General features: G+C 36.1%; 1 protein-coding gene across 2 annotated transcripts in view; it reads right to left on the bottom strand.

The window, feature by feature from the left end:
* Positions 1-25,541, bottom strand: part of Naaladl2 (N-acetylated alpha-linked acidic dipeptidase like 2) — a 1,054,557-nt gene that overhangs the window by 362,906 nt on the left and 666,110 nt on the right. For both annotated transcript variants that reach the window (XM_075950779.1, XM_075950778.1), the window contains one exon: positions 2,120-2,270. In XM_075950779.1, the coding sequence (XP_075806894.1) occupies positions 2,120-2,270 (151 nt within the window). The remainder of the gene's footprint in view (positions 1-2,119; positions 2,271-25,541) is intronic.

Consider the following 25,541-nt stretch of genomic DNA (forward strand, 5'->3'; position numbering starts at 1 on the left):
CAAGACAAGCCCCATGGGCTTATTTCATTCTTACAAAGTTATGAGAAAAAAATAATAAAATAAAACTTTGATGCGCTGTTAACTCTTTAAATTTGGTAAAATTCTATTTTCTGGGTGTTGGCATTGGTTTTGTAGTTGTTGGTTTTATTTATTCCATTTTAATACGAGGTCACAAAGTGCAGCCCAGCTGGGCCTCAAACTAACTTTATTGCTACAGATAACTAAATTTTTGAGCATCTGCCCCAGTCACCCAACTCCTGGCAGTATAGGCATGTGCCACCATGCACAGCTCAAAGGAATTAGCACAATAGACTACAGTACTCATTAGTAAATAAAAAATTAAACTGTTGGTGTCAATGACAATGTATTTTGAGTGACATAAGATGCTTGAGAAGTTTCAACACACACCTAAGGAAAAGGTTGCATATTCTGTGAAAATCACATCAGGAATATGTGCTTTCATTTTGTTTAAAGCAACAATCATTAGATTACAGTTAAAGATTAACTCAGGGACAAACACCACCCAAGAAGGCATTACTCTTGTGGGAAGAAGCTGTTTACTCAGCAGCATTGACTTTGTACTGGTAGTCTGCCGAGAGCAAGAATTGGGCTGCAAATCCAGGATGCCCTGTCAGAATTTCTACTGATATAGAGAGAGCAAATATGAAAGGCTCAAATGCTGAGGGAACAGTAGCAAGAGGTCACATAGTTCAGAGCATTGGCCCCACTGGTCCAATTTGGATGAGGCAGATGAAGCACGATGAAGCTTTTCTAGTCCAGTGCTTCTCAAACTTGAACTGCTTCAGAATCACCAGCAGTGTGATTGAATACAGATGTAGGGCTCCTCCTTTAGAGTTCCCATTTAAGTCAGACTTGGAATTCAAGGTTTTCCATTTCCTTGAAACCACCTTGTGAGAGACACTCTGGAGGAGCATAATCTTTTTCACTGCCAAGAAAATAAAGCTCAGCGAAATGACCACGCTGCCTTTGTTGAAGTGATGACTCCAAGACATTCTTTGCTAAATCACACGGGAACATGCAGGTTAGAAACTATTTCTTCCTGCTCTGATGCTAAACTACTTAGGAACAGCTTGGCTGGGCAATGAGGCCTGGGAAGTAACAATTCCTTACAAGGATCCCTCTGTGTCACTAAAGCAATTCATTTGAAATTTTTGGAGGAATACGTTCACAGTCTTGACTTAAAAATCACCCACTTGAAGTGATGTAAAAAGTGCAATTGACATCCCAGCAGAATGTGGTCTATTTTGTAGGGGCTGTGGAGCATGCTGTACATTCGGAGGTCACAGGACAATTTGTGGTATTAACTGTCATCTCCACCAAGGGGATTCTGGGAACTGGAATCAGAGGACAGAATCCTGTGGCAAGCTCCTATACCCTGTGTGCTATTTTCCTGGATTGGAATCAGAATTTTTGGGAAAATGAAATGTTCTTAGCTAACTATCTACTGGATCACATTAATGTCTCAATCATCATTTGATTTTATTCAAAGTTTTTGGAAAATAATTGAATTGGGTAAAGGTATTAGGGAATATGCAGACCAAACAGGAGTAGTAGAGCAGGAGCCATTGGTAAAGCTAAGCAGGTGACAGAGTAGTCACTGGCCTATTCAATTTAATTTGCATACAGGATAAATAAAACCACCAGAAAATAATTTCAAGGATTCTTGTTGTTCTATCATTCTTCTTTGGAGCTTAATCAACCTTAAATTATAACAGAATTCCTAATCATTGAAAAATGGTTTTAAATTAGTTCTGCTAATAGACTCTGTATAGCCCTAAACACTGGACTCACAGTTATCACAACTGGCCCAGTGCAGTGATGTTTGTTTGTGTATCCAAATTGAGTGTCTCCCCAACCGAATTTATTTTATAGCATATGCTTGCTGTCTGTCATTGCATACATTATTGGAATGGCAACCTACTATAGATTTCTAGAAATGCTTTATTCCAATAGATTAGTAGTATATACTTCTGAATAAAGTATTCACTTCAAAAAAACTATGGAGCACTAAGAATTGTACTTTTTCTATCTATTGACTAAATTAAATAGCATAAACTTACAAATCATGCCTATATGAGGCTTACAAGAACAAGCTTACCAAGACTAGGGTACCCAGGTGTAGAAGGGTCTCCTCCTGGATTTAGCGTCACCATAAAGGTCTCAGAGCTAAGATCTTCAGACATTGGTACATCACAAGGATCAGTGTAGAGAAGAGCACCTCCAAACCCAGCCTTTTCCAGTAAGGAAATCTAAATAAGGAGAGAAATATTTGAAAGCATTGTACACATTGGATGTTCACAAGTCACTTCTTCCTTATTGTAGGCAAATAAAATAATTCAGAATTCTTTCAATGTTTGTCAAAAGTCATTTTAATTCTCTGTTTTTCAAAATGCGAGCTGTGTGCTATTATTCTACTTTGATTTTTGTCATTTCTATTAAATATTACACCCTAAAGCAACATTTGGTGGTTTGATAGAAATTGGCCCCCAAAAAACTCATAGTGAGTGGTGTTTCTAGGCAATGTAGCTAATTTTGGAGTTGGCATTACCTTGTTGGAGGAAGTGAGTCACTGTGGAGGCAGGCTTTGCAGTCTCATTTATGCTCAAGCCATACACAGTGTCTTTATTCACTTCCTGTTTCCTGTGGCCCAAGATGTTTTAACTCTTAGCTCCCTCTCAAGCACCATGTCTGCCTGCGTGCCGCCATGCTCCTTGTCATGATGATAATGGACTAAACTTCTGAAACTGTAAGCTGTCACCTCAATTCAATGTTGTCCTTTATAAAAGTTGCTGTGGTCATGGTGTCTCTTCCCCGAAATAGAAACTCTAATAGAGATAGTTTTATAGTCACACATCACCAAAAACGTTCAGAGCAGAAGCTCAAGACAGTGACCTAGAGGGAGGAACTGAAGAAAGGTTGTGGAGTGACACAGATTTCTGAGTATCATCCCCTAGATTGCTCAGCTACCTCTCTTAAAAAGCCCAGACCCACCTGCCCAAGGATGGTAATGCCTACATTGGGTTTGGCCCTCCTTGACGGATTATCAGGTAAGAAAATACCTCAATGATATGCCCATAGGCCAATCTTACAGAGGCCATTTTTAAATTGATATTCAAGTAAGTCTAGGTTTGTGTCAAGTCAACAAAAACGCTTACTATACTTGTTACCATTAGTACATAAAAGAGCATGGCTAGTACATGGATAACTTTTTTGTTTTATTATTTTAAACATGACATGCTCTGCTTATTCTTTGGAATAACATACATACAATGCATTTGAATCATTCCCCCATTTCTTCCAAATCATTCTTGATTTCCTGCAAAGTCCCATTCTAACTTCATGTCCTCTGTTTGTTTTGTTTTGATTTAATTTTTAATCACTTACTGAATTAAATTAGTGCTGTGCATACTTGAGCTTAGTTTCAGGTCAGCAACCACAGCTGCCCTGAGTTCACAATGCAGTGGTTTCGACGTGTGTAGAAGATGTTCTTACACCCAATTCCTCTTTGTCTGTCAGTTCTTATACTCTTTGAATGATGTTTTCTGAGGCTTAGGGAAAGGGTGTGATATAGATGTCCCCTGTTTAAAAAGTAACCAAAGGTCTTGATAACTCTCTACCTCCTAGGCAACATTTCTATATTGTTCATATCTGATTTCTTCCGCTGCTACAGACTTTCTCATTCTCTCTCTTCTTTAATAGTCCAAGAATTGCTACTTTTGCTAGTCTAGCAGAGGATTCCCCTCCACACAGACTTCTGCTTTTGTTGAATGCTATTCTGCCTATTCTTCTGTCCTTCTCCAGAACAGAAAGTGCTCAGTATGATGAGGTTACATCTCCCAGGGGAAGCCTGTTCTACCAACTTAAAATGAAAAACCACTTCTCAGGCTATTTGGAAATTAACTGCCTCAGTAAACCTTCTAAGAACCTCCTTGATATTATTCAGGTTGTGTGCTCAGTCCCATCTGGGAGAGAGGGCTGTAAAAGAATTCCAAACAAACTCAGAAGACACCTGTTTGTAAAAACCCTTTGCTGTCTGATCCTGATGGGAAGCACTTGACAACAGCCCCAGGTTACCTTCTTCAAGATGCCTGATGGAAAGATGTATTCATTTTTAAAAGTGCACACGTATAGTTACAACAGGATAATGATCTTGATATTTTCCAATGTTCTAATTTTTTTGTTTGCTTAGCCAATTTATGTTCATTATGCACCTTAGTGTGAATTAATATGATATGAGTAACAATAAACATGATTTGCTGCTTCTATTTGTTTTCCATCAGAGATAAAAGTAATTAGAGGCCAGTAAGTCAATAAACAGTGAAAGATTAACATCCAGATTGAGTGTGTATTTTTACTACTGATCCAGAGATTTGACTTAATACTCATAGTTTACTTTCCGATTACTGCTCATATTGTTTACTGAAGTGTGCAATGGACTAAGGACAGTCACTGTGATCTTGACTGGACCCTTCTTTGAGGGTAGGATTAGGCTTCTTCTCCCTACCACAGTTCATGATACATATCATGGGATACTAGTAAGCAATCAAGAGTATTGACTAAACCTGCAACTACCCAGAATCAGAACCAGGGTAATGAGGTGGTCTACCCCTTCTTCTACCCCATTTATCATCTGTTGGAGCAAGTGAAGGGGCACATCCTGAAGATCCAACGTAAAAGCAATAACAGGAAATACAAGAGATACCACAATGAGGGCCCAATATCAACAGCATAGTTGAAACCAGAGGCCACAAACCACACCAATGACTCTTTGCAATGAATACTTGCAAGTAAAGATATATGGAATAAATGATATACTTTGTGACTTACTGTGTTACACTGCAGTTTCCATGATGGGACATTTCTAATTTTATTTTATTTTATCTGGGAGCGAGTGGTTGCAAGGGCAGAGGGTGGCTCTTAAGGGACAGGGAGATGAATAGGACTGAGATGCATGATGTGAAAGACACAAAGAATCAATAAAAAGAAAGTTTAGAAAATAACAAAAAGCAAGGTTTCATTGGCTAAGTTAAACCTGTCCCGGGTCAGTGAGTCTGCTCAGAATTATGTGAGGTTGAGACCTCCCACAGTCAGCTAGTAGGACTCATTCACTGAGCATCATCTACAAGCCAGGCACAGTCACAGACAGCAGCAGAACTCCAAAGCCACGGAATGCACATCGCATCACTCTAGGGGTTATCTCTGCTGCACGCGAGAGAGCTTGGAAAGGAATTCTAGACACACAGAAATCACAGTTTAGCCACATTTTTTTTTCTCTTTGTGGGCTCTGTTCGCTGCCGGTAAGCAGGGAGGCAGAGGCAGATGAATCTCTGTTAGTTCAAGGCCAGCCTGGTCTATAAGAGCTCGTTCCAGGACAGACTCCAAAGCTACAGAGAAACCATGTCTCAAAAACAAAACAAAACAAAAAGAGAGAGGTCTTTCTGATTCACCATTACCAGCAAAAAACTGCCCAGCAGAGGCTTCCTTGTTCGCCAGCATAAAGACAGCTGCTTCCTGGTTAGCCAGCACAAATGGCTATGACTCTTTCGGCAGGTCTGGCTACTGAGCACTTGAAATGGGGTTTGTGGGCCTAAGTCTTGTGTGCCTGCTTCAGGTTTGAAGGAAAGCAGCTGAGACTATGCCTGCAGCTCAGCGCCTCTGCACCTGGTACTGCAGGTGGTAGGATTGGGTCTGCTAGGAATGCACAGGCAAGAACATGGCGCATTCCTGCCGTAATACACAGAGATATGTCCAGCCATGCTGTGCGCTGCATGACATATTTAGCTTTTACTCAGATAAAAAGGGTTTATATGCTTCACGGTGCTAACCAGAGTTGAGGTAGGGAGGATGGCTCCCACCCAACAGTCACAGAGCTGATATAAACTACCTGCACTATATTGAAAGCCCGAGAGAAGCAGAGCCAACCTTGGTGACCAAGTTGCTTACCATTTTAAAAGTGTTCCTGGGGAGAAAATTATTACAGATATGCAATGAAGGCAGATTCAGGGGAAAAAAAGACCTTTAAATGGGTCAACGAGTTAGATAAATGTATACAAGCTTGAGAGAGATAATAAAAATAATATAGACAGTTATAAAAAGAAGTAAGTCATTAAAAAACAGTCTTTAAAGAGACCACAGTATAGACAGTCATAGATTAAAGAAGTAAAGAAAAATAAGATATGTAAAGATGAAAATTATACAAAGCGTCTGAATTATGTATACTATTGTGTTTTATTTAAATTTTTGACCTTGAATGAGCTAAGTGCAGAGAGATTTTTGATTCTGGGGACTGCTAAGCCAAAGCAACATATATTTTAAAAAGTATTTTGACTTCAAAATTTGGGTCTAAGGATATGTTGCTCTGGAAAAGAGGTTCTATTTTTGTTTTCACAGAGGATGAGAACATGTGAATTCCTTCTAGACCAATGTGGTTTAAATGATCAAGACCTGCTTGAAAGGTTGCTATCAACCCCAAAATTACTTCACCCAACAAAAAGCAGGAAGCAGTTTGGATAGAACTATGCCCAAATTCTCAAATATTGTTTATGAATGGTTGTTTACATTTAAAGGGGAATATGCTATAGAGATGGATACTTTGCATTGGTTTGGATCTTGGTCTGTTTATACAAATTTAAGGTCAATTTTGTTATATGTCTATATGTCTATTTCTGCTCTTGATTAAAGTTTTATGTTTGCGCCTCTCATTTAAAATGTAGTATATAATTAGAAAATACAGATTAATAGATAGTCATAGTCAATCCTGTAGTCATACTAGCTAGGTTTTATAGATATATCAAGATATATTGAAGTTAGATAGGTAATCTTCAAACCTTTCAAAGACCTACAGAATATGGCATTTAAAATGTTTTAAGAATTTAGGACTTTTCGTGACAAGTAGACACCTCTGCTCCTGGAAACATCAATTACTTCAAGAAGATGGGTATCAAAGAGGCTCCTTATGGAGCTTTTTAGTCATTTGGTCAAGAAACTGTTCCTGCCTGGACTGCTTGATGGTGTGCTGTATAAACTGTACATGTGGGACTCACAGAAAAATGTCTGCTGAACTTGCCTAAAAGTGAGATGGTTCTTCAGGGTTCCTGCTTTATTAAAGAATCTAGAAGACATTCTGGAGGACACAAAAGAAAGCAACTGATAGATTTTTGTCATTACAAGGCAGAAAAGATCTTCAATTTCCTGCTTCATGGGAAAAGTCTGCCCGAAGCTATAGGCCTATAGACTGAAGATGGGTGCCCTAATGTTACATAGGAACTTTGGGTGACTGTCCAGGCAGGGAGATGCCTCTCTCAATTCTAAAGTTCTAAAGTTTTGGAAGTTGTTTACAATGTACTTCCTATTAACTTATATAATATTATATCATTCTGGAGTCTTTGATGAAATTGAAGAATAGATATTTACAGTTTTCCTTAGTAATGATAAAAGATAAAATATATATAAATTTTATAACTGTAATTCTTGCTTAATACCTGTTTTGTTATACGTAATTTTACTATGTTAGAATTAAAATGTCAATAATTTAGTAGGCAAATTTCTTATAAAACTAATTTCTACTCTTACATAACCCAAGCTGTGGCACGTTATTATAGCAACCCAAGGAGAGGAGAACAGACCCACGTAAAGAGGTATCAGGTAAGTGCAGACAAAGATTCAGGAAACAGGTGTATCACTATCTTCTGAGTCAGGTTAATAAATCATCATGGGTTTATTTCACATCTACTGTGGGCCAGGTGCTGACTTTAATTCTTTCACTGATTCATAATCAGATCACTTGAATTCTCATTATAGCTGCTAAAACCCTGACTATTGAAATCTTCGCAAAAGGACCAAAGCTACCAGGCGGTAATGTTCAGGACTAAACAGGAGTTTCCCCAATTCAATCTGTACATCTTTGTTTTTTAGTTTTACATCATCTTGATATAGCTAGAGTCATTTGGAAAGAGGGAATCTCAATTGAGAACATACGTGCACTTGACTTGCCTCTGAGAAAGCTTTTAGGGCATTTTCTTGATTGATAATTGAAATGGAAATGCCTAGCTAACTGTGGGTGGTTATAGCCATAGACATTTGGTCCTGTGTTCTAGAAGAAAGAAGACGGAGCAGGTCATGAAAACAAGACAGTAAGTAGCACTCTTCTAGGGTCTCTGTATCAGATCTTGACTCTAGGTTTCGGCCTTAAGTTCCTGCCTTGACTTCCCTACAACTATAAAATGTAATAAAACCTTTCTTCTACAAGTTAATTTGTGGTCTTGTTAGCACAGCCTTCGAAAACCCAGCTAAGACAATGTTTTTGTTTCAGTAATATAGGCATCATTTAAACAAACATTAACTAGAGGACACATTTATAAAACACTGATGATTCCTGCTGTGTCCTGTTTTATAAAATCTGGGCAGTTTATTTGAACAATCTAAACAAGCATGCAATTCTCAAAGTACTGATAGTCTTATTAGAAATGTTCTTTTGTGGTGATTAATAAATGTTAAAAGAATATACTAAAATATTTTGTAACCTGACCATAGTATTTTAAAACATGAATCTGACCTGGGTACAGCGGTGCATGTTTGTAATATCAGTCAGTATTTGGTGGAGACAGAAGGACACCCTCAATAACATTGCAAAAACTCAGCATGGACTACATGAGACCCTGTCTCCAAAGAATAAGTAATGGATGTGCTGGTGCATGCCTTTAACCACAGAACTCAGGAGCTAGAAGGGGAAGATCTCTGTAAGTCTGAGGTCAACATGGCCTACACAGAGAATTCTAGGCCAGCAAGGGCTATGTAGTGAATTCCTGTCTCAAACAAAACAAGCACGAAACAAAACAAGAAAACACTGAATAATAAACTAGGATATAATATAAATAAAATACTATAAGTCTTATATGTCATAATAAATTTTTATTTTATACATTCAAATTAAGTAGTGCTTCGTAGACGAAAACTAAAAAAGTGTTATAAATAACATAAGTCACTTTGTAAATAGCTGTCTTTACCTGAAGAACTGATGGCTCACATTTTATTACAGAAATTCCTGTGATTGTCCTTCCTGCAGGCGGCCATGCATTTGGCCTTTACTCATATATTGTATTGAAAAGATGACACTAAATAGGTCTGTAGAGCCTTAATTGCTTTGCTATGTTTCCGAAATAAACTCGCTTTTTTGTTATCTAGAAAAAGACTATTATGTAAGACAATTTCCTGCAATCAGACAGAGTGCACCCGAGGATGATCACACCATTCTTCTTAGAAATCACTCTACACCTTAAGTTGTGATTTCAAATTGCTGTGCGTGATGCATAAAGACTTATTTCAACAATCCCAGTGACATTAACAAGAAGTGACTTCTCTTCTTTCCTGGAGAAACCTTCAAGTCATTGGAAAGTTAATATTACTGCAAAGGTTGAAACAAAATTTTTCAGTTTGTATCATCACAATTGAAGAAAAGGGGAAAGGAAGGAAAGAATAATGATCAGGATGAAGGTAAGGGGGCAAGGAGGCATCCCTAGGCGTTATCTCATTAAAAAGATTCTTGCATTCTAGCTTCATTTTAACCTGGAAACCTCTATCACAAAAGTGAAGCAAACGTGGCGTAAAGATAACCAGGTCAAGACCACTCTGCTATTAGTAGCAGATTTCAGACTGAAGAAATTTTCCCTCAAATTTATTCTTTGTGCCTTTCCCTTTCAATATCCGCATTGCTGCTAGATAATGAAAAAGTAATAATATGATCTTAAATTTTATTATTTAAAAATAAGAACATGTTTTGACATCTTTTGCAGCATTTGATGCATGGACAAATTCCATTTAAAAATAGACATTACTTTCAGCCATCATTATTAAAGCGCTCAATGCAGTAATAAAGCTAAGGACACTTGCCTGTCACAATTCATTCATTCCTCAGAGCCGGTGCTGTGAGGGAGGACACATTAGCAGCTGCATGCAGTTTTCCTCCATCTCTAGACATGGTACGGTTTGTAAGTAATGCAAAGCATGTTCAGAAGAGACAGAAAGGAGCATTACTACTTTACATGGAGAGATTGCATCATAAGCTAATCACTTAATTTAGTAGCATCTGTCTTTAGTGCTTAGGTTTGTGTGTGGGAGAGAGGATGTGACCAGAAATAGGAGACTGGAGCTAATCTTGTAGACTGGCATGGTGGTGTACACCTGAGATTATATAATTTTCTGACTCAATAAAAAATAAGAGAAAAATTACAGGGGTCTTCATTTACATTTCCTACTTAAATGTATACTTTAAAGACAGGAGGAATGGGGAGAATTTCAGGGGCTGTAACTAATGAACACCTGCCTTCTGTATTTACCTTCCCCACTTCCTAATCAGATCACCTGTATCCTGTTTTCTCTCCTTATTGTTCCCATCTATCCTGGGAGTGATACCATTTTGCTTGTCTTGTTTCTGCAGTTATGTGGGGATACATAGTCATATATGAAGACTTGAAGCTATAAGCCTAAATGTAAGACAAAAATTAGTTTCTGGATATATTTACTGATATAAATGATCATCTGAATATCTTTGATGCATATGGGAGTGAAATATTCAGTATTTTCTTTCATATTGATTACAAAAAAACTTTTCTGTAACTGAAATACTAAAGAGAACCCTCAATATTCTTATATTGAAAGGAACTTCTTTGTTGCCATATGGTCTTCCTCTTCTTGCTTTTAGCATTATAGATCTTATGAAGATAAAGGACATGGTATCTGCCTACCAGTCACACATAATAACTAACAAAGTCAAAGGGAGTCAAATGGCTGAAGAATTTTACACTCTATAAAATTCTACCTGAAATGTGAATTTTATTTTTTCTATCTCATTAGTTATTTTAGTGATGATAAATAAATAAAGAAGAGGAAAAGAGATGGGCAGTTAATGGAGATACATTTTTTTTCAGTTAATCATAGAGAAGTTTATGCCAGGAAAGGAAAAGAAAATTCTTATTATGAGATAAGTTGTCTAGAGATAAAAGTTACAAAATTATGTGGTAATATTTCTGAAAGTCAGTGATCACAGGGAACTTATTTTCCACCAGGAACCACACTAACCACGCCATGTCTTATTCTCAGTCCATGTGAAATCATAAATCAAAACCACTAGTCCCAAGGTCTTCCAAACTATGTGAATATTTTTGAAACCATATAAAATAAAAAATAATTTTTTTATTTAACAATTCTTTCACTTACAACATCAGTTAATATCTTTAAAACTAGTGTAATTATTTCTCATGTTTCTCCTTCCAATCAGTCAGATACTATTTTAATTGCAATTTTTTTTTCATTTTTCTCCACTTTAAAGCATAGTTTACCACAAATATTTTTATCTTCTCTTAACATTAGTTCTTTCAATTATATAGGATGAGGAAGATGTGAACAGTTAAAGGATACTATTGTTTCTGGACATTCTGTAATTTATTACAGGTTTCAAATTCCAAGTGAAATTTATGTTAGGAAATGAATCAGAGTCTCATAGAGTCTCCATATTCCACTTTCTGCTTTGCTGGTTAGAAAGATCAACAGTCGCTGAGAAAAGTCAGAGACTGTGCCCCCATCTCTGCTGTTTGCAGATCACCCCTCATTGCCTTTGCCATTCCATCTGACTGGAACTGGCAAGCAGGCAAGCAGGACATGCTCTCTGAACATTAGTGTTAGCTTTGCCACTTTCCTAGCTCAAAAGGGCTTTTAACTGTGAGAGCAAGCCAATTCCCTTTGCAGTGAAGGGATCAGTCATTTCCATGATGTTTTTCTCATTCAGATAGTAGATGTTATTTTAGGAATTAAGGGAGAAAAAGTCTATTTGACCTTGATTTTTCCATCACAAGTGTTCAGAGACACAATCTTAATTATAATTTTGATAGATTGTCCTAGAAACTGAGACATCTACCATAAGCCTGTTATCCCTACCATTTCTCCTGTTCCAGATCTGTGTTGAGATAGAATTTTAGATAAAGAACACAGACACATTAGTGCCTGGGTGCACAGAAGTGAAAAAAGTATACCACAGATACATCCTCACTAGCATTTTCTAAAGAAAAGTTGAGCCAACGAGAACCAGCTAAGAAATGCTGACACGTAAGGAACAGAGAAACTAATTTTGTGATTCAGTTCTTTCCTGGTGACTAAACCACAATGGAAAATATTAATAGGTCCTCCTTCTGTGACAAGAGAATAATGTCTTAAGTAGAAATATCTGTCCCACAGGAATACATATAAATGCATTAGAATAAGAATATTTTACAAAAATAATGGCTCAGAGATCATATCTCTTATTCCTATGCATTTGTAGACACTGTAAATGCCATCATGTACATCAAATGCGGATAAGAATTATATTGATTTTTGTTTTAATTAATAAGGGCAAATCATGTTATGATACTAGATTTATTTGAAATTGAAAGTCATTTGTTATAGAAGCGCAATGTTTGTAAATGGGAACTTCTGAAACAGAACAATGTGAGATGTTTAAATATAAACTACACTGCTCATTCTCTCCACTGTTTCAGAAACTTAACAAATTAAGTGGACCCTTTATTGCTAGATCTTGATTAGCAGGGCTAAGAAATTCACAATGTTCAGTTCCAATTAGAAAATGAAATTGAATTGCAGTTCCCTGGAAACAAGGGTTGATCAGACTCAATAAGCTTTACTTAATTTATTTGAGAAAAAAATAACTGAATTGTTCATAAACAAAGACAAAACACATAAGCTGTTAAAGAAATACATCCTTTCAAACTTTTCATAACTTATATGTGTTCAAATGTTGACTGTTGGTTATAAATTTCATGTATGTTTCAAGGTTATCAAACAGTGCCCTGACTGAGTTGACACACATAAGAACTCACAGAGATGGTGTCAGCCCACACAGGGCCTGCACAGGTTTGTGTCCCCTGATACCCCAGTGCAGAGAGGAGGAAATAGATACAGGTTTCCATGCTTAACCAAGAATCTGTCTGTAAAGGACAGCCACTTGTAAACCACGCGGTCGCTGTCTCCAGTAGCTTCTCCTATTATGGGAATATTAACATACTTAAGAACAGGCTGCATGCACAGGGTAGATGGCCAACACAAAACTAATTTAATACCAATTTCGTAGAATATTTTGTTCTAGTGCCTTTGGGCATTATTTATATTGCTGATCCTTTTGCTAATATATTATATTTTCCAATTTGTGTTTTAGGGGTTTTTGTGATTCTTCTGTTTCTTTCTTTAAATTCTTGTTTACTCGGTTTATTTGTATTTTAGTTTGCCAATTTTCTAAAGGGAGAGAAGGAAGGTGTGGAGTTAGATGGGTGACTAGCTGGGGAAGATATTGGTGGGGTTGGGGAAAAGGAAATATGGTCCCAAAATAATTTCTGAAAAAATTCCAATAAAATATCTCAACAAAATTGAAAATATGATACCCCAGATACTTTTATTACTAATAATTTCTATATGTATTAGACCTTTGGAATGTACCATACAAACCTGATCGTTCTGTAAATTTTAATAGAGATTTTAAAAGAAAAGGAAGACATGAATTTGAAAGGAAACAAGAGTGTGTATAGGAGAGAAGGAAGGCAGGGAAAGAAGAAATGATGTAATTATAGTATAATTTCCAAACTAAAAGAAATAATTTTTAAAGTAGAACTATTCTTAATAATATTTTACTTTTAAATTGAATTTGTAGTTTAAATAATTGACTTGCATCATTTCATTTTCACAACTATTCTAGGAGATTTGGAAAATATTCTCTTTTTTTCTTAAACTTTGCTTTTATCTCAGTTCAGATTCCTAGCAAGGGCTTCCAAAACTCAGACTGAACGAGCATCAATATAACAGAGCAATGTATAATTACCATCCAGTGTTGAATGATAGTTGCTGGTGCCTTTCACCTCTTCAAAAGGAGGATTATTTGTACAGTAGAATTTTCTTATTCACAGTCTTGGGGTTTACATTAATAGTCACCAACCTTGCCCAAATTCTATATTTAATAAGTACCTTTCCCCCTTTATTTGTTTACCCATTCTCATCACACCGATAGATAAAAACCATAGCTCATTGAGTGTACCTTAGCATTCACATTCATATGCAGTGAAATAGAAACGTGCGGTAGGGAAACTGGAATTAACCACACTTCAAGAATACAAAACAGAAAAGCCAGCTTCATGGAATCTGTGGCAGAATATTAAATATTTTTCTTATATACTGTGCTAATGCAAACACAGTAATGTCATTTGAACTGATGCAACCTCAGAGTAAATATATACTATTGTTCCAATGGTCCAATAAATCACCTGGTGGTAGATTAAAGGAAATGAAAATTTAACCAAGATGAAAATAACAAATTACTTAGGTCATTAAGACATAAGTTATTCTGCTATAGCATGTTTTTTCATATCAAAAAAAAAACTGATCGTTCACATTATAATACTGTTTTTGTGGCTAAGTGCAGGTGATGTGGCATGATCTAATTTAAATAAATCAAAAATAAAAGTACACAATATACAATTGAGAGATAGAGTCTTGAGCTTCCTCGAGAGTCAGCAGATCAGAAAGGAAATAGGAAAGCTACAGTGAGAAACAGGGAGTTCCAGAAGAGACTGTAAAGATTTGAGCCACCTGAAAGACTGAAATACTCAATTATTTTAAGTTTGAAGTTAGATAGAACTGACATAAAAAACACAAGGTTGAAAATGGGTAAGTTCTCTTTAAAATTTTGTTGCATTGTTGCTTTAAAGTCTAAAGAAAATTACAAATACATACAAATACTTTTACATGTTTCTCAATCGAATGCTACCATATACATGCACAGTAATTCTCAGCTTAATGTTATCATATTTGTGCATAGCAATCTTCATCCCCCAATAAGCTGTATCCAAGATCCAGCAATCTGACAACAAAGGTGGAGGGTGAAAATGTTTGCTTAGAAATATCACATCTCAGAGTGTAGCAAGCTTTTATTTCCATCTACCCATGGCTCCTCAAGGTGCTGATAAGAGGAAGTACAATAAAACCTAAGTCCACGAAGTAACTGTAAAATTCAGCAGTTAGATATGGGTATGTATGTATGCATATATATATATATATATATATATATATATATATATATATATGAAATAAATACTGTAGATGTCCCATCTACAGTAGACTCAGATAGTTTGTAATTGAAACACTATTAGCTATTTAAATACAGTCTTGGTACAGGACAACAGCTAGTCAGAGGCAGGGTTAAATTCACTGGAAGATGACAAAGCACAGAAACTTGATCTTTGATATACAGAAAGCAATAAGAAATAAAAAGAATAATTTTTCATTTTTAAATATGAATAATTATTAAGAACTCAAAGTTATAATATGCTTAATTCTTTAAAAATTTGTTTACTGTCCCATTGTACGTACTACAATATTCAAAGTATTGAAATTTGGTCTGCATGACATCACAGGATTTAAAAGTAAGAAATGAGAGGTAATTAATTATACTTAAAGTGAATGGTGAATGAAAATGAATCAAAGAAGACATTTTTGTTCTGCTTCCATAAGACTTAATTGTAAATAATATAAATTTGGATAGATAGATAACATAAATATATGTATATGAGAGGTGATAAAAATATAGATGATAAATAGATTTCATAATTAAGTAGGCAGAAAGACAGTAAAACAGACAAACATACAAATAGGTGGATGGATACAGAAAAGATATAATGAAAATCCACTTACCACTAATTTAACTGTTGTTCAATAAACACTTATGTGGATCAAAAAATATTCTCAGAAATGGGAAGTAGAAATTATCAATTAATATGCAATTATTTCTAGCCAGTGACTAAGAGAAATAATGAATAGATTCAAGTCTTCAGATTCCATCGTGTGTGGTAATGTCAGATTTTTACAAATAATAAATTAATGCTCTTTTAAAGTGAAAAGGGTATACATAACTTCTCTGAAAACTAATGAGCATAAATTTGCATTATTAGTAAAGTGTCAAAGATAAAAATACAACAAAATAAAGTCTATAAATGAATATGTTTCTGTCAATTATCAATATGAAGTCCCCAGACTGCAGTGAGGTAACTAACACAAGAAAGCACAGCATTGATGGGAAATATGGATGACCAATGGATAGTGAATATTATTATTATAATGTTATGTGGTAAAAGTACAAAAGTTAGCAAAATTAGAGATAACGTGATAAAGTGTGCTACCCAACAAACGCATAAAGACCGTTTTGCAAGAGAAATCATCTTTTCTGAGGTTTTAGTAACTGGTTTACAAATGTTATGCTCTGAAGTAGCTCATGAATGGTATCTAGAACAGGTATTTATTTCCAGGAAAATTCATATTCTTTATTAGTATTTTACTCTGGTGACTTCAGCTGGTTACTTGTTTAGCAGATCATGATAAAAACAGATCGGAGCTCCATGCTGAAAGCGTCCTTGTTTACTGACTTTTTTCTGTAAGCCATTCCTTTAAAACAATCAGTGAGCATTTCCTCATAGAGGCTCAAATATGAATGGATCAGACTTTGAGGGCATACTGGCTTTGTTGTAACTCCTTGTTCTGGGGAATGTTTCACACAAACAAGCTATAGGGGCATTCATTAAACCCTGGAAGGAAGATGGGGCGTTGTTTCTCAGGTAAATTAAATGCAGCTGATCAGCCAGGGTGGCAGGTGGACCATGCAGTTGTATTAATGGCATGAAATCATGAATGAGGATGAGTGCTTGATGTGGAGTGATTAAATGCTCTACTGCATCCAAACCCAGTCTTAGAGACCCAGTTAAGCTTGAGTCAGAACCACCTTTGCTGAAGCCTGTGTTTAAACTCCTTTATGATGTCTACAAATATAGAAGTACTCCAAGAAATTTTTCTGACTTCTGAACAAGAGAGCTTGTGTTTGTGGAATTGTTCCATCCACTATTGGATGTGGAATCCTACCTTTCTGAACATTTCATTTAATATCTGAAACATAAAATAACCATATGAGGAATGAAAATTTTCTACATGCTTCCAACGAGGTACTGGTGGCAGAACATTGTCATATACTTGCAGTTAGAGACTTATCTTTACATGAGTCTGATATAGTTCATAGTATAACGAAAGCAGCCATAAACATTTGATCACAGTTTAGATGAGCAAATAAGGAAAAAATTTCTCAAAAGAAAGAAAGAGACCAAAGGAGTTATCCTGTGGTAACCGAATCTAGAGTAAGTCTGAAACCTTTTATTCCACAAGGAAGTGTGTTCAAAGGAGAACACATAACACTGCATGGATGTAGCAGAGAAAGTAGCATGATTTGGCCTGAGAGTTATCAGTTGAACTTTGAATGATAATAAATGGTAGGGAATGACGAAGGTTAATATTAGACAGGTCATAGATCCAATGTATAAATATATACATCTTTATGATGCCTTTAGGAGTATTATTTGTCTCAAATGTGTTTCTGCATCATATAAAATATGTGTATTAAATAGAAATAATAAGTTTTCTATTGAAAAGTGGAGGTCCTGTAATTCATTATAATCTATTATAATGTGTGTGTACTTGATTATGTGTGTGAATGAGTGTGTGCAAGGTAATGTATCCATGCATGTGCCTATGCATATGGTTAGAGTTGAGATGGCTGTCATTGTTTCTCACTCTCTGCCTTATTTTTTGATGTAGTCTCTTTACTAAACTGTAGTTCATCAGGTGACCAGAGTGGGCTCCCGTGAGCTCCAGGGATTCAACTGATTCTGCCCATACTTAGCATGTTATATGGGCGTTGGGAATCTGAAAACAGTTCTTCATTGCACAGAAACCACTCTACTGAAGCATCTATTATATACCACTAGGTATAAATAAAAGAATGGGCTCAAAGTTTCTAAACATTAAGTAATGGTAAAGAGATGGAAATTAGTTTTACCTCAAAAGTATACTACCGTGTAGATACACCAACACAAAACATTGTTGAGGGTTTACTGGATATTATCAGCATATGCAAATTGTTTGGTCACTATCTGACTGATGACTGTAGACACAATGTGAATTAAAGTCTTTTGCTTTTGTCCCATGCCTTCCCCATCTGGGTGACCCAGATCCACAAGAACAAAAAGCCAAAATGAAACCTCCGTCTCTTACCAGGTGTTCGTTAGGTCAATGAAGACATCACTAAATTATACACCATACTAAATAAATGATTATCTATGGATTAAAATGAATAAATATTATTAATCAAATGTTCTAAAACATTTCTAGAGATTTGTTTGCTATGTACCAGATATTTAGCATGGAAGCCTCATTGCCAGTGTGTGTTTTCAGAAAGACTCTGACAGCAGCGCAGAGTATGTGTCAATCCAGGGAAAGCAGGGGCAGGGAAAGTTGTACTGCAGAAGCAATAATAGCATAGAAGATTAAAGGCATGTTAAAAGTTGCAAGCTTTGCAATTTTCTGAATGAGAACATTGAGGGAGAATCAAGGGTAGTTTATTGATTTGTAACTGGTGTAAAGAGGTGTGTTGCTCTGCTGCTCCCAGAGACAAATGGATACAGAAGGGGAAAGGGAGCCAGAATAACAATGAGCTGCGTTAGCCTGCCTCTAATGGCTCAGCAGAGCTGTCCAGAACTCTTGGGTCTGAACTGTGACGGGAAGCATCATTTGACTGACTTTGTTATAAAGTCAATACAAGCCTCTTGTTTGATGCTTGCCTTAAACATTGATGGACTACACATAATCTATTCCTTTCTCCAATAGCTCTTATTCCAATGCTGGATTCTGAAAATACAGGTTAAGTTGACATTGACTGATGTAGTTAACTTGGTACTAGATATTCACATGTTCATGTGTTCTTCATAGAAGCACCATGAGCAAAGATCTTTTCTTATACATCCCAATACAAAAAAAAGAGTTTAATAAGTAAAATTATATTACATAATGTCTCAAGCAAGTTTAAGATAATAAAAACAGGTCTCAAATGCTTAAAGACAGAAAAAAATAAAGTTGAAAGTCAGCAGTAAACAAGCAATCTGACATATTTCCTTTTTTTGAAATATGTTGGTGCAAGCAGCATTTTCTCCTTTAGTGTCTATGTCCTAGGTCTGGAGGGAACTTCCATGGTACACTATTCTCATATGCTTTCCTAAATTTCTGGATAGATTTTCGTGTCCATGAATTCTGTTTTTCTTGCCTAGTCGCTGCTATAAACTCCCTGCTCAGTGCATTTGCACTCAGCTGTAAGAGGTACTCTGCCTGTCATAAACAGTTTCTGTAGTAGAATATCTTCATGACCTTCTTCTGTCTCATGATGTGGAGAGCAAATATCTACAAATTTCCAGTCTCAATTTAAACTTTCAGATTTAAGGAAATGCATTTCCTTAAATTAAGATAATTATGGCATAGGATTTGTACAACAATAACAAAATGCCACCAATTGGGTTGCTTATAAACCACAGAAATGCAGTTATCACAGTCTGGAATCTGGGAAGTTCAGGTAAAAGTGCTAGTACTTAGTGTCTCAGGAGGGACATGTTTCTGATGTACCGGAGGCACCTTGAATCCCGGTCTAACATCATATGGAGGGTCAGAACTTCCACATATGAGAATGTTTTATGTGACTTATTTTGCATGTGTGGAGAGTGATTCAAATGTACACAGTATTTCTTTTCTTCCTTCCTTCCCCTTCTTTCCTTCCTTTATTTCTTTACTTTTTTCTTTGTCTTTTTTTCCCTTCATTTTTAGTCTCTGACTGTCCTAGAACTCATTTTCTAAACTAGGCTGGCCTAGAATTTACAGACATCTGCCTCCTTAGTGCTAGGATTAAAGATGTGCACTGCTACGCCCACCGATAACAAGTATTTACCAAAAGCATACTCTCTTCTGGAAATTTAATATGGGCTCAGGGAAGGAAAGTTTAGAAACACATTTTTCTGTATAATTTGTTACACTATAATTTGTAAGGAACAATCAATTTTTTTAAAGTTTTCTTTTAAATTTTTGGTTTTTAAAACTGAAAATGTATGTAATTATATTTTCTCTGAGCCACTTTTCTCACTCCAGTTCCTCCCACACCATCACATTGTTCCCTTTCAAATTCATGACTTCTTTTGCTTTTATATTTTTAAACACACACACACAGGAGAGGGGGAAAGGGAGAAGGGAAGAAAGGAGGGAGGGAAGGAAGGAGAGAGAGAACTTGCTCAGTTTACTTAGTATTGTTTGTGTGTATATGAACTCAGGAACTGTTTTCTACATTATGTCCAGGGCATTTGTTATTTAAAGTATAGTATATTGTTTAAATATCTTAAATTTTGCAGTAAATTGTGTTACACAGTTAAGAAGCTGTGACTAAAGTTTGGAGCTATTGGTCAGCAGAAACCAACCGATCAGTCAGCACTCAACCTGACCTTGGGCCCAGAGAGTTGACTCAATGGGTAAAGACACTTGTGATAACCCTGACAATCTCAGTTTAATCCCTGGGACCCACACAGTGCAAGGAGTGAGGCAATTCTCACAAGTTGTCCTCTGACCTTAGCACACCTCCACCTCCAGTGGATCATAGGACATCTTAGACACTGTGAGTACCAGACCCACATGAACACACACGCACACATGCGTGCTTGCACATATGCAGGCAAGCAGTCAGGCAGGCAGACAGACAGATAGATGATAGAAAGATAGATGGTAGATTAGATAGATAGATGATAGATAGATAGATAGATAGATAGATAGATAGATAGATGATAGATAGATAGATAGATAGATAGATGATAGATAGATAGATAGATAGATAGATAGATAGATAGATAGATAGATAGATAGATAGATAGATAGATAGATGTAACAAAAAAAGAAACCCTAAATTTAATTCCATGCTGACCCAATGTCCATTATTAAGATTTGCCTCGACAATCCCCCTATTCTGGGGTGGAGATTATTTAAGTAAAATGGGCCAGGATCTTGAAAATACTGCTTCTTTGCTGGCTTGAAAATGGCCACAAGTACAACAAAGTGCATTTTGTTTTTTTTCACCTTCTAGCCCTTATGCTCATCTTGTATTTTATTGATCAATTAACAGTTGTTGAAAGAATGACTGAATCAGATCTTCCAAAACGAATCTGGCGAACATCATATTCCACTGAGTGTAAAAACAATTATCTCAGTCTGAACTCACAATCATATGACTGACCATACATCTATAGAGGTGCAATTTTTAATGTCAGTGGTGGAGAGTAGCAATAGGTGAAAATGTTATCCACAGGGTGAACCAAAGAGTTGAGGATTTCATAGATGGACTGTAGCAAGATTTTTTATAATGATAGTTCAAAAACACCAGTCGCCCCAGAAACAACCTAGGAAGTTTCTATCTTTCAAAGTGTATATATATTTTAAGACTGCCACAAAGATAAATGTAAGAGTTCCTGACCTATAACTATAAATCAGGATCATCCTTGAAGACTTTGGTCAGATGGCACATTCTCTTTTATTAAGTCTAAAAATGCCATGTAAGAGGTTGAGAGATGGCTTGGTGGTTACGAGCACTCATTGCCCTTCTGAACCATCTCTGCAGCCTGTTAAGCCATCTATTGTGACTGGATGTTTTGTTTTCGTAGTTGATAATTTAAAATAGTGTGTACATTTGATGCTGATGGAAAACAATAATCTTTAAGAAATTACTTTCAAGGATAATATAAAAAGTATATTGAATAATGCAGTGAAGATAATTTAAAAGTTGTATCTTCCTGTGTTTGTCAGTAAATGACTCTGTATTAAGAAGTATTAGAAGACATGTATAAACAATAACTATTCTCAACATCTTTTTATCTATTCATAGATACTGCTTCACTATGTACCCCTGACTAGCCCAAACTCATTAAGTATACAAGTTTGGCCCTGAAATTAGAGACTCTCTTGCCTCTGCCTGCTGAATGCTGGGACTAAAGTTGTTGGAACTGTGCCAGACATCCACGATCACAGATTTGGAATGCTTTTCTCACACTCTACAATTTCACTCACGTCCTTACATTAAGGATGTGTTCACCAGGTACACAACAACATGTTTTCATGAACCATTCTGTCCCTCGATGAGTTCCCACATGTTATTCATCTAAAGCAAGTTATAATAAAATTTTTGTTTCTGATATTCTGTACATGACATGCTACTTTGTAAAACATTTAAGCACTGTTCTGTTTTAATCATTAACAGCTTAATAACATATGTAACCTCAGGCATAATTAGGTACATATTACTTTGAATAATTAATCAGCCAATTAAAAATTTTATATTCACTTACAAAATTAAACATGTGATTAATTAGTTGGTAAAGTTTATCTTTAAGCAAATCAATACTGTCAGATAAGGCTAATTTTCATTCTTATTGAAATATACAAATTAGCAATAAAACATTGTGATAGAAAAATCTAATTTAGATCATATTGATTACTGCTGGAATATGACTTCATTTGGAATAAATTACAGGAAATACTCAAAGATACATTAAAAATTAGTCAACCAAGCAACTTAACATTTGAATTAGCTGTTGCTTTTGGATCCAGATGAATTTGTGGTGATTGTTTCCAACTTAATTACTGGTTTACAGATACTCACACTGGGAACTAAGATAAAGAGCATCAATCTACAAGAAACCATCTCCAGGAAAATGGTAGGACATCTAGCTGGACTTACATATACCTGCTTATATGTTGATTCATGTACAAAAGCATAATAGTAATATTGTCCAAAATTTATATTTTAATTGTTCCCAAATAAATTATGGCTTTATGAAAACAGCTTAAGGACTTTTACATTCAAATTATTTTCCCTCATTAGGAGAAAAGTGTAACATGAAAATCCCAATAGTGGTTCTATGATTGATATCTTTTCTTACCAATATAGTGGTGTCTGCAAAACCTTCCTGCATATTGTAAGTTTAATAGAGATGCAATGTGGTAAAATTCATCATTTTTTATGAGTACATATCAATCAGTTGAAACATATTGTGTCTTCTATGAAGATGAGGATCCTTTCTGTCTCTCTGCTTCTGTATGTCTCTTCCCTGATGAGCCCCTGGTTCCAGTGAAGTCACTGTTCATCTGCAGGTCTCCCCTGAAAGCACTGATGACTACGTTCTAAGAGAGACTACATAGCAAGTGCACTTTCTAGGTCTATAGCCTGGGCTGCAGGTCTTTTTAGATTTATCCTATTTCTTCTGTTGTCAAGCACACTGGTAACTTGGTCCTTTTACAAGAGGAATAACATTCCATTTTATCAATCACTTACACCTATTATTATTTATTATATCATTCCATTTATTTAATCACTTACACACTGATTTGTGGGTTGGGACCAGTTTTGGGTTTTCATGTAAAAGTTCTAACAAATGTTCATGGTCTATTTTTTTGTTGAATTTTATTGAGGTCTACATTTTTCTCTGTTCCCTTACCTACCCCTTCCCTCCCCTTACACCCTCCCCAAAGTTCCCAGTGCTCCCAAATTACTCAGGACATCTTGTTTTTTCTACTTCCCATGTAGATTAGATCTATGTATGTCTCTCTTAGGGACCTCATTGTTGTCTAATTTCTCTGGGTCTGTGATTTGTGGGCTGGTTTTCCTTGCTTTATGTTTAAAAAACAATTATGAGTGAGAACATGTGATAATTTTCTTTCTGTGTCTGGGTTACCTCACTCAAAATGATGTTTTCTAGCTCCATTTGCCTAAATATTCAAGATGTTGTTGTTTATTTTTCTGCTGTGTAGTACCCCATTGTATAAATGTACCACATTTTCCTTATCCATTCTTTGGTCGACGGGCATTTAGGTTGTTTCTAGGTTCTGGCTATGAACAAACAAAGCTTCTGTGAACATAGTTGAGCACATGTCCTTGTGTCATGATTGAGCATCCTTTGGATATATATCTAAAAGTGTTATTACTGGGTCTTGAGGAATATTGTTTCCTAATTTTCTGAGAAATCGCCAAACTGACATCAAAAGGGGATGTACCAGCTTGAATTACCACCAGCAATGCAGGAGTGTTCCCTTTATTCCACAACTTTTCCAGCATAAGTTGTCATCAGTGTTTTTGATCTTGGCCATTCTTAAAGGTGTAAGATGGAATCTCAGAGTTGTTTTGATTTGCATTTCTCTGATGACTAAGGATGTTGAACATTTCCTTAAGTATCTTTAGGCCATTTTAGATTCTTCTGTTAAGAGTTCTCTGTTTATGTCTGTACTCCATTTTTATTGGATTATTTGTTCTTTTGATGATGGATTTCTTTGTGTATTTTGGACAAAACACAAGAAAGTGGAAAGATCTGCCATGTACTTGGGTAGGTAGAATTAACATAGTAAAAATAGAAATCTTACCAAAAGCAATCTAGAGATTCAATGCAATGGCCATCAAAATCCCAACAAAATTCTTCACAGACCTTAAAAGAACAGTACTCAACTTCATATGGAGAAGCAAAAAACCCAGGATAGCTAAAACAATCCTGTACAATAAAAGAACTTCTGGAGGCATCACAATCCCTGACTTAAAAATCCACTACAGAGCTACAGTACTGAAAACAGCCTGGTATTGGCATAAGAACAGACAGGAGGACCAATGGAACCAAATCGAAGACCGGGTTATTAATCCTCATACCTACAAACAACTGAAGTTTGACAAAGAAGCAAAAAAAAAATCAAATGGAAAAAAGCATATTCAACAAATTGTGCTGGCATAACTGGATATCAACATGTAGAAGAATGAAAATAGATCCATATCTACCCCCATGCACAAAACTCATATCCAAATGGATTAAAGACCTCAACATAAAGCCAGCCACATTAAACCTTATAGAAGAGAAAGTGGGAAGTACACTTAAACACATTGGCATAGGAGACCACTTTCTAAATAGAACCCCAGCAGCACAGACACTTAGAGTAACAATTAATAAACGGGACCTCCTGAAACTGAAAAGCTTCTGTAAAGCAAAGGACATGGTCAACAAGACTAAAAACAACAGCCTACAGAATGGGAAAAGATCTTCACTAATTCCACATCAGGCAGAGGTCTGATCTCCAAAATATACAAAGAACTAATGCTCTATGAGTTCTTTCAGTTGATTTTTATTTATTTTTTCTTAAGTATGAACTGGAAACTCAAGATTGTTTGATAGGGTACTGTTGCGGTTTGAATGTAATTAGCCCCCATAACCTCATGGGGAGTGGCACTATTAGGAGGTGTGGCTTTGTTGGAGTAGGCACTGCCTTTAGGGAAATGTGTAGGAAGTGTGTCACTATGATGGTGGTCTATGAGATCTCATATATGCTCAAGCGATGCCCAATATTTCAGATCACTTCCAGTGCATGCAGGATCAAAATGTAGCTCCTTCTCCAGCATCACGTCCACTTGCTTGCTACCATGTCCCACATGATGACAATGGACTTTACCTATGAACTGTAATCCCCCCACTAACTGTTTTCCCTCCTAAGAGTTGCTATGGCCAGGGTTTCTTCACAGCAGGAGAGCCCTAACTAAAATAGGCACCTTCAGAAACTGC

This window comes from Microtus pennsylvanicus, chromosome 16 (assembly GCF_037038515.1).
Source record: "Microtus pennsylvanicus isolate mMicPen1 chromosome 16, mMicPen1.hap1, whole genome shotgun sequence".
Lineage (NCBI taxonomy): Eukaryota > Metazoa > Chordata > Mammalia > Rodentia > Cricetidae > Microtus > Microtus pennsylvanicus.